Source organism: Harpia harpyja, chromosome 20 (genome assembly GCF_026419915.1).
Source record: "Harpia harpyja isolate bHarHar1 chromosome 20, bHarHar1 primary haplotype, whole genome shotgun sequence".
NCBI classification, from domain to species: domain Eukaryota; kingdom Metazoa; phylum Chordata; class Aves; order Accipitriformes; family Accipitridae; genus Harpia; species Harpia harpyja.
The window spans coordinates 9,038,879-9,056,226 of record NC_068959.1 but is presented as its reverse complement, the minus strand read 5'-3'; the positions used below and the strand labels follow the sequence as shown (position 1 = coordinate 9,056,226).

The following is a 17,348-nucleotide window of genomic DNA, read 5'->3' as shown; positions in this document are numbered from 1 at the left end:
CAGTTCCAGACTTAGCTGCTACAATGTCCCTTCTCAATCACAGCTGTTATATCCCTCTTCTCCCTTTACTGAGTATAAAGCAAATGTAAATTAAATTTATTATTGTACAACACAGCTTCTGCTTCCTGAATTATCTGTTATTAAAACATTTGCTATCTACCATGAAAAATGCATAATACAAAATTTCTATTTCATTGCAAAGTACTGAAAGTAATTTTTTTCATCTTATGAGACTCTCTGCTGCTGCTAAGGGTAACTTACCTGCAAACAGCCAAAGACAGTTAAGAGAAAACAATCACATAATTTGTATTTAAACATACTATACTGCACATCCCTAGGCAATAAATTATTCTTTCTCACAGTATTATATCAGAGTGACTTCTATTAAAAGCCATACCTACTGATTCCCTTTTCTGACGCTGTGTAATTTACCACCGATAAATGTTCATAAACAGTTTGACTGAAAAATCCATAAAGCCATTTCAGCTTTATTTTAAGTTCCATTTAATGTCCCTCAAAAATGATTTCATCAATGTGTTTCCATTAGCTGGTTCTCTGCCCAATAACTTATTTCCACACAATCAGTCAGGAACTTCTAAAGCATATGACAGGATCTACCTAAAGTGTTTTGAATCACCACAAAGATTCACTCAAAGAATGTTTCTTTTTTTTCCTTTCTAGTGCATAAGGTGTGGGAGCACAAATGTCAAAGACCCCTCTATGTGTTCACTTCATGGAAGAACACAAATCAAGAGTCCTATGTCAAGGGAATATTTACAGTTCAATTTCAGGGTTTGGGGAATTTTTGTTTGTTTGTTTCTCGTCTTTCATTTGAGACTCAGAAGAAAGACTGCATGAGAACAGGTCTGCCAAACAAGAGTTTGTATTTTCTCTGGCAGTAGTGGTTTCTTAGAAGCTTACTGCCACATCCAGGAGACAAGCCTTGCAGTCTGGACCACTGCAAGTGAGTTGTTGGAGCGACATCCAGCTTCTGGACCTTCTCTCACCTCCCTCTTTCTATTCTGCACCCACCATAAGAGCCTCCAGTGCCACTAGTCTGTTGTACCTTCTGAACAGCTCCAGGTCTTGCACAGAAAGACGCTGTCCTTTCTTGCTGCAGAGCACGTGCCTGGCACAACAATCTGCCCTCACTGTTGCCAACATGGAAGCAACAAAAAGAGCCAGTGGGCTGGGCTTTTGGCAATCGTCTTGCTCTATCACATGAATCCAAGACAGGATAAAACAAGGTGGTTTTTTTATCCCAGTTTCACATTGAAACAAAGCAGAAGCATCATGTTGTGCATGTGCATGTTGGTCTGCCGGTCTCCTGTTGAAGAGTGCCTTTTGAAGCCCTCTTCATCCAAATGTGGAGTTGGCTGATCAATCTCATGAGTTTTGTGAGGAAAGACTGGGAGATTACTAACACCCCACCAAGGCAAAGGCTCTGGTGTGAGCTCAACGCTGGCTGGACGCCAGCAACTCCGTAGGGGAGAGAGGAGTTACAAATGCCCCAAGAAGGGAGCAAATCTCAGCTGGAAGGTGTATCTTCTTAACCAGCAACAAATCTAACCAGAGGAAAGTGGGCATCAACAGTTCAGCTTTCTAAGCTGTCTCTTGCTGTCCCTGTGTGCTGCAAAAGTACCTGAGCTGCATGACACTGTCCTGGCACCTTCCCTGGTGCAAAGGCAAGGGTCATCCCCACTCCCTGTGGCCAGAACTGGGCTCCAGCCATCATGGTAAGATACTGATCACATACTGCTCCCTCTGCACAAAACTCGCTCTAGGCTTCTACTACTATTAGCTGGAAGGGAGAGAAGAAGAGCTCAAATGCAATGTGATGAGAGGTATTTTTAGACTAATGATTGATGCTCCTGCTGTCAAGGGTAGGTGGCAATCAGCTGAACAGCACTTGGGGGTGAACAGAATGCGAAGGAGGGAAATCAGGTTTCCGCTCAGGTGCAGATGCACCTGGTTAGCTATTCCCCACTTTCCTTTTTCTTTTCTTTCTAGACAACACGTTTCTTTACCACTCTGTGTATTCTTTTAGTAATAATTCCAGACCCACAGTACACCTTTAGCGTTGCATATCACTGCTTTATAATGAAATTGGGGTCTCAGAGCCCTGTTACAAACCTGGTAATTAAGTTAGCTTAAGTGTATCTTTTCTTTAGGGCTCTGCCTTAATGTAGTACTGTGCAAATGAGGGGAGAAGGAGAAGGATTTGCTATGATTTTTTTCTAGCTAAAGTCAAGAGGCAATGTATAGCGTGCTGGTGAGCCCCATAAACTACCTCTATTCCCGCCATTATTGATCAGGACACTTTCAGCAATTTGTTCGTGAAAACAGCTGTCTGATGAGGTTCTCTCCTCTGTAGGTCTCATCAGGGCAATACGTGACAGTCTCAGAAAGGTGTCTGTGCAAACAGATGTCCAGGAAGTAAATCCAATGCAATATAGGCTGAAATGATTTGCGACTGCTTCTTTTAATTCCTAGCTTTAAAAGCCTTATTCATCCTTAATTTATGTTTTTAAATGGATGAACATAGTAATTGCTGTTGCTCCCCTTGAATCTCATCAAATCTGAAATCAATAAGAGCTCCATTTCAGGGCCCAACAATAATAGCCTAGCTAGGTTAAGCCAGTGCACTGAACAAAAGCCATAAAGCTTCATTCATGTTTCTTTCTAGGATACTATAGAAATAGTTCATTGCAAAGGTCTGTCTGTCTGCCTACCTTTGTTGTCAAAGTGTTGGGGAGTTGTCCTTTTATGGGTAATCTATGTAATGAAATCATGTGCAGCATCAACAAAGGTGTTTATAATAAAAATGTAATATCAATTATTTAGAATCTTTTAGATGTTGGTCTTGGCACTGTATGCACATGGGGAGTGAGTAAACCCTTAGGCACTGGGCTGTGGTTGAGTTAGGCCAGACAGGAACTCCTTGGGTCTCCAGCACCGCCAGCTACGCCGGCTGGAGGATAAGCAGTTGTCTGACTCATAGTCCCAGGAAATAAATGGAGCCTGGTTTTAAGCTAGAAAACTTGCCAACAAGATGAGCCGCAAGCTCTAAGATAAGCATGCGGGTTATTAGTGATGTGTGTGTCTGTAGACACACGTTGATCTTCAACAGCCTAGCTTCTGTGGTTGAATGTCTGAGAAACATAAAGGGAATAACAGAAAAGAACAGAAGGGCTTGCATCTAAACTGAGAAAAGACATACGAAGAAAGGTTGCTACAACTTATGCTGACCTCTAGATATTTCCTTCTTGACTAGTTTTGGGGTCCTTGAACACTTTTTCTGCAGCTCAACAATAGCAATGTCATCACTGAATTCCTTTGAAGCTCTTCTTGGCATTCTTGTGCAAAGTTGCAAAGAAACTCAGGAGAACACCTGAAGTAGGAATACACAGTGGAAATTTATCAAGGAGAATATTATGTGAGCTTCAAACAGATCAGGTTGTGAAGGCTAGGGAAAACACTTAGGAAATAAAATATAAATCTGCCACACTTTTAAACTTGATTTCAGTGTTTGGTAAGTGTACAGTATGTTTCTTTCATAATCCTTGTGACATTTAGTCAATATTAATCTGATGGTGGATGATTCTTCTTTTTCCTTAAACAGGATTAAGGTAACGCAACCTGAACACACATTTCAGCCTGGACTCAAAGCCTATACACTTTACATAAATGCTGTCCTTTTTGCCTGGAATGTACGTTGAAGTAAAAGCAAACACAAGGAAAACTTCTTAGTATATCTCCCTCTCGACACACATTGCTCTCTCCAACAAAAGACAAGTTTAAATCTGGGTGAGTGGATTTTGAAAAAGGAGGGCAATGTTAGCTGAATTTGCCATTAAAGGAATGGACAACAGTGCCTACACCTATTGCCCCCAAGGCAGCAAAGCAATCAGAAGTATTCGTTCAAGAATTGTATGTTTATTCAAGATCTGGTAATTTTAATTTCTTCCCTTATTCAATGGGAAAAAAACTTTATTTGGAAGAAAGCATCCAGAAATCCCATCCCAGCCTCTCGGGACAAAAACACCCACCCAATTCAACCAAATAATTTTTTTCTACACAGTTTTTAAATTCTGTGTCACTGCTGATTACAGATTAAATAACTTTTTCACACTGACTTTTACATTGATATGGAAATGGTGCAATTCCTAACTGAGAGCAAAGAAGAATTTTCTTGAGGCTTTAATCACTGATAGGAAACATTTCTTTTTTCCCCACTGCTCCTTAGTTTTGTTAAATGTATGGTTTTTTTCAGCACCACAGCTCTGCAATGAGCGCAAAGAAATGTGATGGAAGTCCATTGCCATGACTGAATGCTACACACAGTGGAGGCTGTTTCCAGTCTTGCTAGTGCCAGTGCTAAAACCTGGTGTCTACATTTGTCAGCGTATTTCCCTACTTTCCTCATTTTATTCTCTGTCCCTTTTCTGCAGGACCAATGACTACACGACAGCTTGGCAATCGCTCTGGGACTGCATTAGTATTACTGCTTAATTACCTACAGGGAGTGCATAGTGAATATTCATAGCTGCTTCTAAAGAAGTTCATACATCTTCAGCAAAAGATCAAATGCCTGCCCAAGCCTTATGAGCAGCGCGGTTGTGGCACACTCTTTTCTCTTGCCGAGAGCACAGAAGGGAGCTGTGGAGCAACTGCTACCTCCAGGTGCTGTTGAAGCAGCCTGAGCAAACAGGAGGTCATTTGCAACTGGATAAACTGGGAAAGGCCTCTGACCCCAGGCTGATGGTACAGAGTTTGCTTCCAGAAGCACAGTGAGGTACCCCAGCAAGGTACCATGGCCACACTTTGGCAGCACCGAGCCATCTCTGAGTTAGAGGGAACTTCTTCTCTGCTGCCTTTGTAAAGGAAAAGGATCATAGTAGGAAAATGTTTCAATTTGCTACGAAAAGAGTCTTGTAGCACCATTTCTCCTTTGAAAAAGCTTTGAAAAGTAGCACCATTTCTCCTTTGAAAAGTATGTTTCTCAGGAACATGTACAAAATCCACAATACAAAGATTCAAGCTTGGCATTTGTCCTCAGGCATAAAGTTGCAGCAGACTCGGTGTTGAGGCCAGAAAGCTCCATTTCATCTCTGGATCAGGCCTGATTTCAACACCTGGCTACAAAAGTTGTTCCCTCTGCCACAAAAAAATCAGCAAAATGCCAGTTTGAAATCATAATGGTGCTGTAAAGGGCAACCGTGCATGTCCTGACCCATAAATAATCGCTTCTGAAGATGGGTGCATGCAGCAAAAATGGGTGGTAATTCCTGGAAGTTGTGAAATTTCTAACTTACACCACCCTCTGAAATGACTGGTACCAGTCAAATAGCTTTGTGGATTGTTTTAATGAAATATAACTACCCTTGCACTCATTAAAGTTACTCTGCTGTAAATATTGCAGCAAACACAAGCTAGAAAGCACGTGCCAAGAAGCTACTAAAATTGTAATATTGAGGAAACGTGAGCAGAGTCCTTTAACCAGGCTGGCATTACAGCCACAGTTCTGCAGGGCTCCTTCCAGATCAAGCTAATACAAAGCTCCCTGAAAACGTTTGTAGATGTGAAGCTTTAGAGACAGCTCGGCCAGCTTACACAGACATACAAGTGCACCGCATTCATATTAAATTGTGTTTTCCTCTTGTCCAAAGTGAAGGACACTGCAAATACTTTTTTAACCCTTCCATGGGTAATAAAAGCCACCACTTTGTGTTCTGCAAATACAGAGAAGGTTACCCTTTCTGCCCCCAACAACAGAAAACCCCACCCCAAATCCTCCTATTTAAAAGAGCCTTCTACAAGACAATCATGCATTGATCTCGTTGACTACAAGTTTGGGCTATGTTGCTTTTATCAGTGGTGTTCCTCCACTAAAACCTCTGAAGTCTTTAATATATAGCTTTCATAAGTAAAATGCTGGAAATGTGCCTTGGAATTAATTACTCCAAACTTATTAATAAATTTGCAACAACATTTCAACAGCCGATTCCTCTTGTCAGGTGCATTCCCAGGCACCTGGAGAGAAATTAGAACAAAAAACACTCCCAAACTAACATTTCTGAAACTCTAACCTGTGGCCAGCATTTGAATGCTCCACACAGTTCATCACCCAGAGGGAATATGCTACAGTGGCAAAAAGCTGCAAGGTAGAAATAGAGCTACTGGCTAATTATTTGAAGGGAGGGCATGCGAGGGGTTGGTGAGATCAAAGGTACGTTTTAGCCAGCCATGGTGCTGGGGAGGACTGCGATGTGTGGCGGGTAGGTCGCACATCTCCTGCAGAGAAGCTCCTGCAGTCTTTACAGCGGGAGATGAAAGGCATCCTACCCCATTCTAAACACAGCTATTTTAGTTAGGGTTTGCCACAGGGAAAGGCTTTAGCCAAATTTTTATCATTAGGCTATATTAGAAGAAAAGCTTCTGCTATGGTCATATAAATGTCTAAGAAAGAGGCACATTTTCCATGGAACCAGAGTGGGAGCAACTTGGGAGGAATCCCTGTACTCTTCTATTACAGAAAAGGGATCCTGAGGTTTTATTATTAATCCTATCCTTATTGCAAAGCAAAATGGTAATCTTAAGAGTAGTTAAAAAGCGTGGTTGATTTGTAATGGGACAGCATCCAGCCCATGCAATCCTACCTCCCACGCAAACTTTCCTCCACCACTCAAAACCAGGCACTGCGGAAGCCTGTAAGCTGCAGGAACACATCTTTTGTGTTTTTATCTCAGCTCACTGCAATGCATGTGGATTCCCATCAATATTTAGTCTTAAAAAAAATAGTTTAAATCCATCATAAATATTAAACACCAGAGTACACTGGCAAGTTTCCCTGAAAACAAACTTCAAAAAATAATCTCCAAAAAAGACATCAAGGCCCTTGGGAGAACTGACACTGGCATGTCATCAGATGTTGTCTTATAAGGCTAAATTAAGTGTCTGACCAGAGTTTCATTTCTGTAAAAACTCATGCTAATTTAAATTGCTTTAGATTTAATTAAAAATGCTTTTCTATAGAGATAATAATGTAACTCTGTTAATTAGAATCAAGTGGCATCTAGAGGGCATATTTAAAAACTAATCTGGAGAATAAATAGAGCTAATTAACAGTAAGAATAATGCTTTATGATTGTCTTTTGTTTATAAATGCTATAATGTTCAATATGCTATTAAATGAAATTGGTAATTAATATATATCAAAGTTATTTTTTAATGCTCTTTTAACTGAAGAGTATTTCTTATGCACCATTTTTCAGACGATCTGAACATTTTTCATTTCTGGAGGGAGGGAGCAGGGGAGAAGGGGAACCGCTGTATGACATACCACATACGAATTTCATCAGGACCAGCTCATTCATCTCCTGTAACGCGGACCGTATGTGTTTATGAGCCCATGGGGGCCATCCAGCGAGGCATTAGCGTGCATCTACATGGTGTTTGCCAAAGCGCACTGCTGATCGCGGCAATGGCCAGCGCAGGGAAGGTTTGCATTTCACCCTACGTACGACCCCAGGAGCAGCACCGTGGTGCTGTTTTGCGGGAAGAGAAGTGGCAGATTTTGCTTTCAAAATCTAAGCCTTCCAAAAGCAGAGTCATGGTTCTGAGGAATGAGAACGGCTCCGAGGTTTGCTGTAGTTTCTTTTAAAAGACCATGAGGTGCTCAAATACTACAGGAGTGAAGGTGTAAAAGAAAGGGGTGCTAACAGTGAGGATGTGCTGCCATCCGATCCCACCACAAGAGTGGAGGAGATGGCTGGGCAACTGCAGGCACTCACGGATAAGCTTGGAAGAAAAAGCGCAGACCAGATTTGACATAAGGCTCAGTTTCTACATGACTTTTTGCAGGCAAACATTAGCGCCTTCTGAGTCATCTGGAGCAATGCAGCTGCTGAGCTCCCAGCTGGCTCTGAGCAAGGCAGAGGGAACTCATGCTTGTGTCTGGAAAAGTTTGTGTAGATGTTATCAGAGTTGACCATGGCCACAGGGCTCAGAGGGCTACCCTTGTCCTCAAACAGAAGTTCCCGTTATCTTCCAATCTCTCCTATGACGACAGGTTTGACTGGATTCATGAAATGAAATGAAATCATTGAAGCACTCTAAATTACATCATGCATGAAAAGCTGAGGGGACCAACATTGTCCTTCTGTGTCCTTTAATGGTTATAAATCAGAATTAACTCCCCAAAATACAAGTAAAATAAAAAGCACTTTCATTTGGTAATCTGTACTACCCATGCTGTGCAATTTTTTGAAGCACCATCAAACGCAGCACATGTCCTACTTGTATTTGTTTTTTATCCATACTTCTGTGTATTCCTCCCTTTTTTTAATGCCTTGCTAATGTTGAAAAATCCTTTAGCTACCCAGAGCAGAGTCCATTTCAAAAAAGGAAAGCACCTCTTTTCTCATGACAAGGCTTCAGCATTACTTTGTAGAACAAACTTTCAGAATCAACTTTGAAGAGTGTACAAAGAAAAAAAGTAATTATCATTAACAAGATTAAAAGCTAGCCACAAGCCCAGTAACTGCTGCTCTAACCTCTGTGAGTTGACTTTCATGCCAGATTGCAGACATACACTTCCTTCTATAACAAGTACGTGTTCAGCAATAACAAGAACAGGTTGAGATTATTTACATAGCGTAGATAGGTGTCAGCAGACACATACCAACAGCACCTGAGATCCCAAACACCAGAAAAATGATCAAAGGAATTTGTCTGTGTACTACAAGTTGGACTTGCCTCAAGTGCAGACAAAAACACTGGAAGAAATATGAACATATGGTATAACACTTCCCAGCATGGCAAACAGCCATGGCAAACACTTTTGGAGGTAAAATTAGATTGGGGAAGCAAAGCTGGAGAAAAACAAAGCCAAGCATGAACTCTGAAAGCATTTCAGCTCAAGGTCATTGAAAAACTTGCCATTTAACATCACCAGTGGTATCATTCTACCTTTTCTTTTCTGATAGATCTGCATAAGCCGAATAAACCCCGAGAAACACTCAGTTGCAGATAAAAATGAAAGTGCACTACAGTGGTTAGCAGTATTTTTGATGCTGTTTATTCTGGAGACTAAAACAAGGCAGAAACTCAAAATAACTATAAAAAATAATTGCTGTTTCTCCAAAGTACAAATTAAATAAAAAGCAATATTTTTTTAGTATGTAATCTGAAAAGGAGTACTTGCAACTTGCAAGGTAAGTTTCTGTATTTTTTTTTGAAGAACCAATGATATAAATCTCTCTCATTTTAAGGTCTCCAAGAAAACACTTAAAAACTGTTGCTTCCTGACTTCATTTACCCTCCACAAAGACTGTACAATTAAATAGCTCTGAAGGGTGCAGTGTGAAGAGAGATTTGTGGTAGAACAGGGATTGTGACAAATGTTCCCCGGCTCTCTAACACTGCAAGAGTTTTGAATGGTGCTTTTCAAACTTTTAAGCTAAAAAAGATACTGTTAAATTTGTGAAGTTCAACATTTATCCGATAAAACTCACCTAACTTTGAACAGCTGGTGACTGAACTAGTCCAGTATGCAAGAACAGTGACCTGCAAAGAGTTACACCTGGCCTGTCTGCAAAGAGGAACCATCTAGAATAGCATGACATCAAGTAACAAAAAATGTTGAGGGTTGGATACAAAGTCCCATTCATGATGGTTAGACTCTGAGGCGCTCATTTTAAGCTCCTTTAGATTATACATAATATACTAATAATACTCTATGTAATCTGTAGAACTAATAATAATTAAAAATACTATATGTCATTCTAAGCTCCATTGATCTCTCTGTTCTTAGGAGCTTACTAGAGAAGTAAGGAACAATTTGGAGCGAACAGATGCATCCAAATCAAGCCATTAGAAAACAGGTATCAGTGCATCCGCAGAGATCAGTGGCACTGTTATGTGACTAACTGTTAGCAATACTGAGCTACCCAGTCTGGTCCTACATGAAAACATTCACGAGCAAATTTTAGACTAACCAAAGAGCACGGATTGAGCTGGAGAGCAAGAGGATTCAAGTTCCTAAGAGGTAATTTCATGTAACTATCAAATACGTTTTAAAATTTTACAATTGCCATAACTGCTTCTTCTCTCTAATTAAAAAAAAAATCCAAACAAACAATAAACAACCCCCACTCCCCAAACCCAAAGTGTATCCCCAGTTTGTATTAGGAACTACTGACGTAAAACCTAGCAGGCAGGACAGCTGGGGAGGCAGATCCTGCACAGGCAAAAGGAGAGCTCAAGCTGCTCTGTCTGTCTCGAAAGGCAGATGGGAAGTGGTGGCATCGGTAAGGCTGGCCTCTCCTCCCGTGCACAGGACACTTCATCCTACCCACAACATAGCTGAAGATGGCTCAGAGATGCACAACGTGCTCTTGCGTATGGCTAAGGAAAGACAGCTAATATAAAGGCCATCAAACTCTTCAGAGAATTAATGTGGGGTCCTAATTCATGTTGATTTTTTCACTGCAGGTCTCCTCTTCGGTGTTTGCTTTAGAATGAAGGAGGAGCTGGTGAAAGCGGTGTGATCGAAATCATGAAGCCTGAGGTTTCCCTACGCACAGTGACAGCAGCCATGGAAGCATCCTTAGAGTGATCCCTCACTGTCCTTCATCCCAGACCCAAGCTGTCCAGTTTCCAAAGCTGGTTTTAAAGCTACTTCACTGAGCCAGACAAACCACTTCCAGGGGAGTCTTTTCTGAAGGGGAAATAATATATTGTGCAAATTAAGAAACCCCTCTGATAGAAACTCCTGGACATTATCTGCTTGGGGAAGATTCAAAGCAATAAAGACAGCAAAAGGCTTTATCTCCAAAAGAAGCTTTCCGCAAGCATGAAGTCAGGCAAAACTGTACTAAAATTTGAAGAGGCGCATATTAAAACAGTGATTTAGTGAATAATCTTTTACCTAGAACTCTCAATCTCTCTGCTCCAACCACCACTTCGTTGTCATCTGCAGAAAACAGCAATTTTCCAGAGAGGGTTTTCACCTCAAATTTTTGGCTATGTGCTTCCACTGCTTGGGGACCTAGAGGGAAGAAGAGATTTAGCACAACTTTTTAGTGAAAAATATAAGAAAAATCACATAGTAGCTTCGTACACCTAATAAGCCCATCTGCTAAGAGCTCTGCAGATACAACCTGCATCTGACACATCAAACAGGGAGGTGTGTGCTTTTCAGTGGGTGAAATCTCATTAGAAAAGGGCACTGTTTTCTACCCAAATAACCCCTCAACTACTTCTACTTACGTTTTTGTTAATGCTTATGTATGTCATAAAATCACCATTAAGCTTGGCATAGCTGGGAAATTTTTACAAAATGACAGATCCACATGTGAAATAGCAATGAATATAACCAGCCATGCTTTGAGAGTGTTGGTGCAGCTGTAAGAGGCATCAAGGGTTCCCGAGTCCATTTTGCTTGGACTGATGCTGTGGTGTAAAAGATTCTTGGTTTTCTGCCTGTTAAATATACCTGGATTAAAATGATACCAGTCTCATGCACAGTCCAATTAAAAAAAAAAAAAAAAAAGACAAACATCACCACAGGAGCAAATGTTTTCTTTTAGGCCATTTCAACTATGTGCAGGCCAAGACAATGGCAGGCTCTCCCACATTTCGGAAAGTTTTTAGATGAGTAAAACTTTCCTTCACAGCTCTTATTTCAATTCTGCTGCTTCTCCTGCAGGCTGCTGTGCAATGCAGTGCTGGAAAGCCTCTGGCAATGCGTTTTGTTGTGGAGCCTGATAAACATCAGCTGCCTGAATAACAATTCTGTGCAGGTCTGTGGCTCAATGGCTACAAAGAGCAGGCTCCTCAGTTACCCGACCTAGGCTAAACTTCGGACAAACCACCATCTAACAGCCCTGCACAATCCAGTCCAAGCCACAGCCTCCCTGGAATATGCTACTGCACAAGGCAGGTGATCAGACTTTGCATTAATTCTGGCCATCTTCACGACCAGTCTCATTTCTCAAAAGACAAGTGAAGTAAGACCTGAAAGGCAGTATTTTCTTATAGGCAGTTTCTAACTCCATCTGTACCCATGTTTGCCTGCACAGGTCATCTGTATTGGCATCAGGGCACACAAAGAATCGTGTGCACGATTTGCACTACAGAAAAGTGAGGCTATGCCGAGATCCCTGGAAACACTTAAAAATCTTGCAGCCATTCTGAGAAAATCCAGTACTTTCGAGCTTTAAGTTCGATTTGTATTTTGCTAATTAACTGGCTCCCTCTTCATCGCTGCAGCATGCACTATGTGGGACCACATCTTCACTCCACTTTGAAACCAAAGGTGCTGCTGAATGCAGAAATGAGCTCAATAACCTGAACATCATGCTGGGAGACATCACTGACTGCGTCCTCCCAAGCTCTCGTGAAATGGAGGTGCTTAAGTGAACCAAATACCCTCTTGAAAATATATGAAGAACCAACAAACTAAACATGTTCATTCTGAATGTGAGAATCAGGGAGCTTGGGGTTGAATTTATTTCCTTCCTCCAGGCAATTTTCACATGTGCTGCTTAAATCATTGTGTACTGAAGCTGCATATTTAATTATTTAATACTGTGACTAGAGGCCAAGATGTTATATAAGCAAACCAAACAACCCAGTCTCAAGTAGAAACAACATGTTTATGGATTACTGGCTCTGCCACACAGCAATACTTCTCCCAGTCCCTAGATAAATGTCAATAAATAAATATCTGTCCTATAGCATATATATATATATTATATTAGAATATATAATGCATTAGGCTCTTTCAACCCAAATTACACATGCATTCATTCAAAGGCTGCCGTGCACTGGGGATTTACGAAACACCCATTTCCCCATGAAACACACTCATGCTTGGGAGCACGAGAGCGTTCTTCATCGGCAGAGAGGCACAGAGAGCTCTAAATTGCAAAATGTCCCAACCCAGCCACAGTTAAACTGCGGAGTTCCCAAGATCTCAGGCAAGTTAAAAGTGTCTCAGGAAAAGCCTGTGCCTGTTACAACAGAAATGTCAGCCTGCATATGTTCTTCTTGACCCTGAAGTTGTACAACTAACCTTTCTGTCTCTGGATTGGCTTTCAAACGAAAATGATGGTCTGCTTCGTTATCAGAAAGCACCAGCCAGCTGCCTCTCCGGCATGGCTTTCATGTCTCTAGCTTTGTTTCTACAAAGTGGAGCGAAATTTTCATTTGTACTTCACAAGACACCTGGGCTCCCCTCCTGTGTGCTGTCTAAATCCAACGCAGCATCCCACAACACACCCGCTTTCATCCCTCCTTAATTCTTCCACGCAGCCTTTCCCCCTCCTTACCTGTTACAAGGCGAGTAAGGACTTTAGTCTTCTCGTTGAGGATGTTCACTGTCACATTTCTGGCAGACTGGAAGTACAGTGGGTTGCCCTGGAACGAGACCATGAAAGCAAGCAAGTGAGATGGGGACAGCTGCCTGAGACCAGCCTGCTTGAGACACCTGGAGCTTTGCCTAATGCCTGCTGCTAATGGCCCCAAGGTTGGGCATGCGGTTGAGGTGCATCAATTTTTATTGACCAGGATAAAACCATAGTCCACACCTCTGTTTGGCCCAGATAATGTCCCAGAGACTAGCCTTGTTTTAGGGATGGTTAGCTTTATTGCCAGTATAAGCCAATCAACCCGTTATTTTAAAATGTGCAGGTGATACGGGACCTGACCTAAGCTTCTTGAAGGTCATGCTGTTTTGGGAGGGTGGCTGACTGCAGCAGTGCATTTCAGCGTCAACTCTGCAACATTACAGCCAACTTCAGATCACTCCAATGGGTGACTGTATCTGCCTACCACACAGCCGCGTGAGTGAGCCATGCCCGTGGGCTGTGAACGAGAAAACCTTATTAACATGTAGAAAGTGCCTTTGATCTCAAAGCACTTATGAACCATCCCGCACGTACCACTATCACATTCCAGACTGGAATGCCAGCTTGGGACCAGACCCATCCCATCGGCTCTGGAGATACACAGGATATGAAGTCTTTCCCACTCCCCACTTGACCAGAGAGATTTCTATCCATTTTTCACTTTTATGCTTTAAATATACCTCTGAGAGAAGAGCTAGAGCAGCTGTTAACACACAGGAGCCACACAGCTACCTGGCAACATCCATCTCAGGTATTTCTCCCGCAGAGCGAAGCCAAAGAAAACCCACAGAGAAAACCATCTGGCTCCTTCTGTGTGCAAACACATCCAAGACACTCGGGAACTCGTGTTTTCTACAGGCAGCCCCGGTCCACACGGCTGGTTTCTCAGGGGCTATTAGCCACCTACGGCACTAGCACAGGGTGACCCCAACTTAAATAATCCAAAAATCTGATGCGTTAGGTGGAAATTCACTGGCAGTGAATCTCTTCATAACGTCTAAAGCAGGCAGCTGATTAAATTCATCAACTGACTAAGCCATAGGATCGGTAGAGGGAATAAAATGGCAAGAAAATCACCTAGGTGTTGAAAATTTTATGTCCGTGTGCTTCCTCCACCATAGTCTTTTTCCAGTGTTTCAAAATCTTTCCATTAGGAATGAATAATCAGGATGGGGTTAGAGGATCGTGTAGGTCAGGCATGTTTTCCTTGCCTCCTGAATTTATAAGGAACATAACTAGTATTTGCATAAATGCCATTTTTCTGGATTATGGCAGAAGGACTAGGTTGTCTGCATATAAAACATAACAGGAGCACAAGAATGCACTCATGGGAGTCCTGTGATGGACTGGAGCTTCAAGGAACACTTCTAGTGATGGGTAAGCAACTCCCAGCAGTGTTTGCAGAAAACAAACCTCAAAAAACTAGAACAAAACCAGCCCCACACGTGACCAAATATTCACAATAATTACATTTGTTGCCTTAACTATTTGTGCTGCGTGCACCCATGGGATCAGCCCTTCAGCAAAAAAGGGGGAAATGGGATTTATTTGATCACTTATAACTAGACCATTATGGCTACATTCAGACTATTTACAACTAAATAAAAATAATAAAAAGAAAGAATTCTACTTAATCATTTCCAGACCTTGGACAAGTTTCAGAAGCGCTTGGGGTCTGTCTCCTCACACACTAAATGAGGACAAATCATCCTTATACCCCTCTGTGATGTGTTTGACAGCTTCAGTAATATAGTATATGAAACTGAAATATGATTAATAAGTTAGAAGGAAGGAGCAGTGGTAATGACTGGTAATGATTTTGCTCTTTTTTATTAATTTTTATTTGTGATCTTCTAGAACCTAGAAATTTATGTTGATTACTATTTTATGGTTAACAGCACAGAAAAAAAGATGGCTTCACTTGAATACCCACTTGCTCTGGTGTTAATTCTCCACAGCCCTGACCAGGGACCTAATTTGAACACCCCCAGCAACAGCAGTTTACTGCTACATTTTTATCTCACACTTAGGGATGAAGGGTATTTTTAAAGGCAGATAGCTACAATCTGCATACCCTATAGTCAAAGGTGAGACGATAACCACTATAAACATGCCATATAATGCACAGAAAGGTCACATTTTTGACTTGCACTATTTGACTTTTGTTTATGGAATTATGCAAGTAGCTATAGTGTTTTGAAAAGGCCAGGAAACCTAGTTCAAATTCAGGTAGGAAAAATAATTCAATCCCCACGGCTTTGAAACTCTGTTACTGATCTGCATAACAGGAGACTGCGCTACAGAAGTATTACAAGATAAGCCAAGTGGTTAATATAAAAGAGTCACAGAAAAAGTTGCTCTGAAGAAGTCTTACAAGACAAGCTAAGAGCTGGTATCCACCTACGAAAGACTTGAAATACATAATCAGACCTTGAAATGCTTACCCCAGCATAGTCATCTCATTCACTGATTCAGAGCTCAGATTCATGCAGCCTTCAAAAAACTAAATTTCCCTAATGGAAGAGTTATGTTTTTATTGGTCTGCAGGGAAGGAACATTTCAAGTGCTTAATGCAATGCCTGCTCTCATTTTCATAATTCTTATTCCATTAAGAAATGAAAAAGAGCTGAAAAAATTACTCCTTTTTGCTGAAAAGTCTGCAGATTTTCTGTCCATCATCTTCTGTTTACAAAGGTAACAACACTGACATCTTTTACACACTGAACATTTAAAAAATTCCTCTGTTGCAAGCTTGGTGATGATGTCAGCTTCCTTCAATCACACAGAAAAAAAAATTAAAGCATTAAAATTTCTTAAAACAGTTAGAAATTATAACTGAAAAGACAAAACCTTTCACTTGTCTTACACTTCCATGTTAGCATGACACAAAATTAAGTATTCTGATGCACATGAGCAAGTGGAAATCTAGATCAATATGGCATCATCACCACAATAAAAATAATTATGTAGTGAAGTCCTATTCTCATAAACTGGCATAAACACTTGATAGACCTAGAGTCAGAATATCAACATGCAATAAATAAGCACATCTGACTAATTATAACACTGTATGAGACACACCACATTTCTGAAGTATAATATGCAATAATCCAGTTCTGAATCTTTCCAGATATATAATATTAAAGAAATAAATATATTTTACCCTTACGATTGATGCAAAGAAAACGGAACTGAATGGAAAACTGGATTAAGTATTCTTTTGGGTTCACAAAAGTAGGGAAAATAATCTTTTTGTCTACCTGTTTCTCTCCAAAGTGTTCAACCCAATTCTTCAGAAAAGTACATTTAAGATAAAATACATCTGATATCTCCAATCACACAATAACCCAACATATTTCACTGCCTGCTATCAGATGTACTGAGAAATCTCTTTCTCTGTCATTTGTTCTTCTTCCTCTCATCACAAACAAGACAACAAGGTTTCCCCGCACCTCTCTTCGCAAAAGCAGATGCTGCTCCCAGCCCACATGCTGCCACTGACTCGCTCTTTATGCTCAGACTCGGCTGTTATGACTTTAACCTCTTTACAACAACCCTCTGTTAACTGTGCTGTGTTAGCAGAGTCCCAGTTTACGTCCATCTTAGCCATCCCATTGCCCTGCACTGAACTACAGCCTTTGATTTAACTTCCTATGCAACTTTGCAAATTAAATCAGTGGTCCAGTGGTCACCTCCTTCCTGACACTATTTTACATTATTGTTTCTTTACTGTGGTTCCTTTGATCATTCGGCTGGAGAGACTGATGTAGAGACATCGATGGGAGTAGGATGGATTTTTTTCCCTTCTGCATGTTTTCCTGTTTGCTTCTGATTTATTTCAAGCTTTCTCCTTGCAGGATACCGATGGAGGATCCCACCCTGCTCTGGGCTGCAGCTCCATTTCTGGGGGCAGGTGAGGCTGGGATCTTTTAAGGA

At 41.2% G+C, this 17,348-nt stretch overlaps 1 protein-coding gene across 9 annotated transcripts in view; it reads right to left on the bottom strand.

Annotated features, from left to right (window-relative positions):
* The window catches only part of SGCD (sarcoglycan delta), a 356,822-nt gene that overhangs the window by 46,174 nt on the left and 293,300 nt on the right, over nucleotides 1–17,348 (bottom strand). For all 9 annotated transcript variants that reach the window (XM_052816477.1, XM_052816474.1, XM_052816482.1 and 6 more), the window contains 2 exons: nucleotides 13,335–13,422; nucleotides 10,931–11,050 (listed from right to left, as the gene is read on the bottom strand). In XM_052816477.1, the coding sequence (XP_052672437.1) occupies nucleotides 10,931–11,050; nucleotides 13,335–13,422 (208 nt within the window). The remainder of the gene's footprint in view (nucleotides 1–10,930; nucleotides 11,051–13,334; nucleotides 13,423–17,348) is intronic.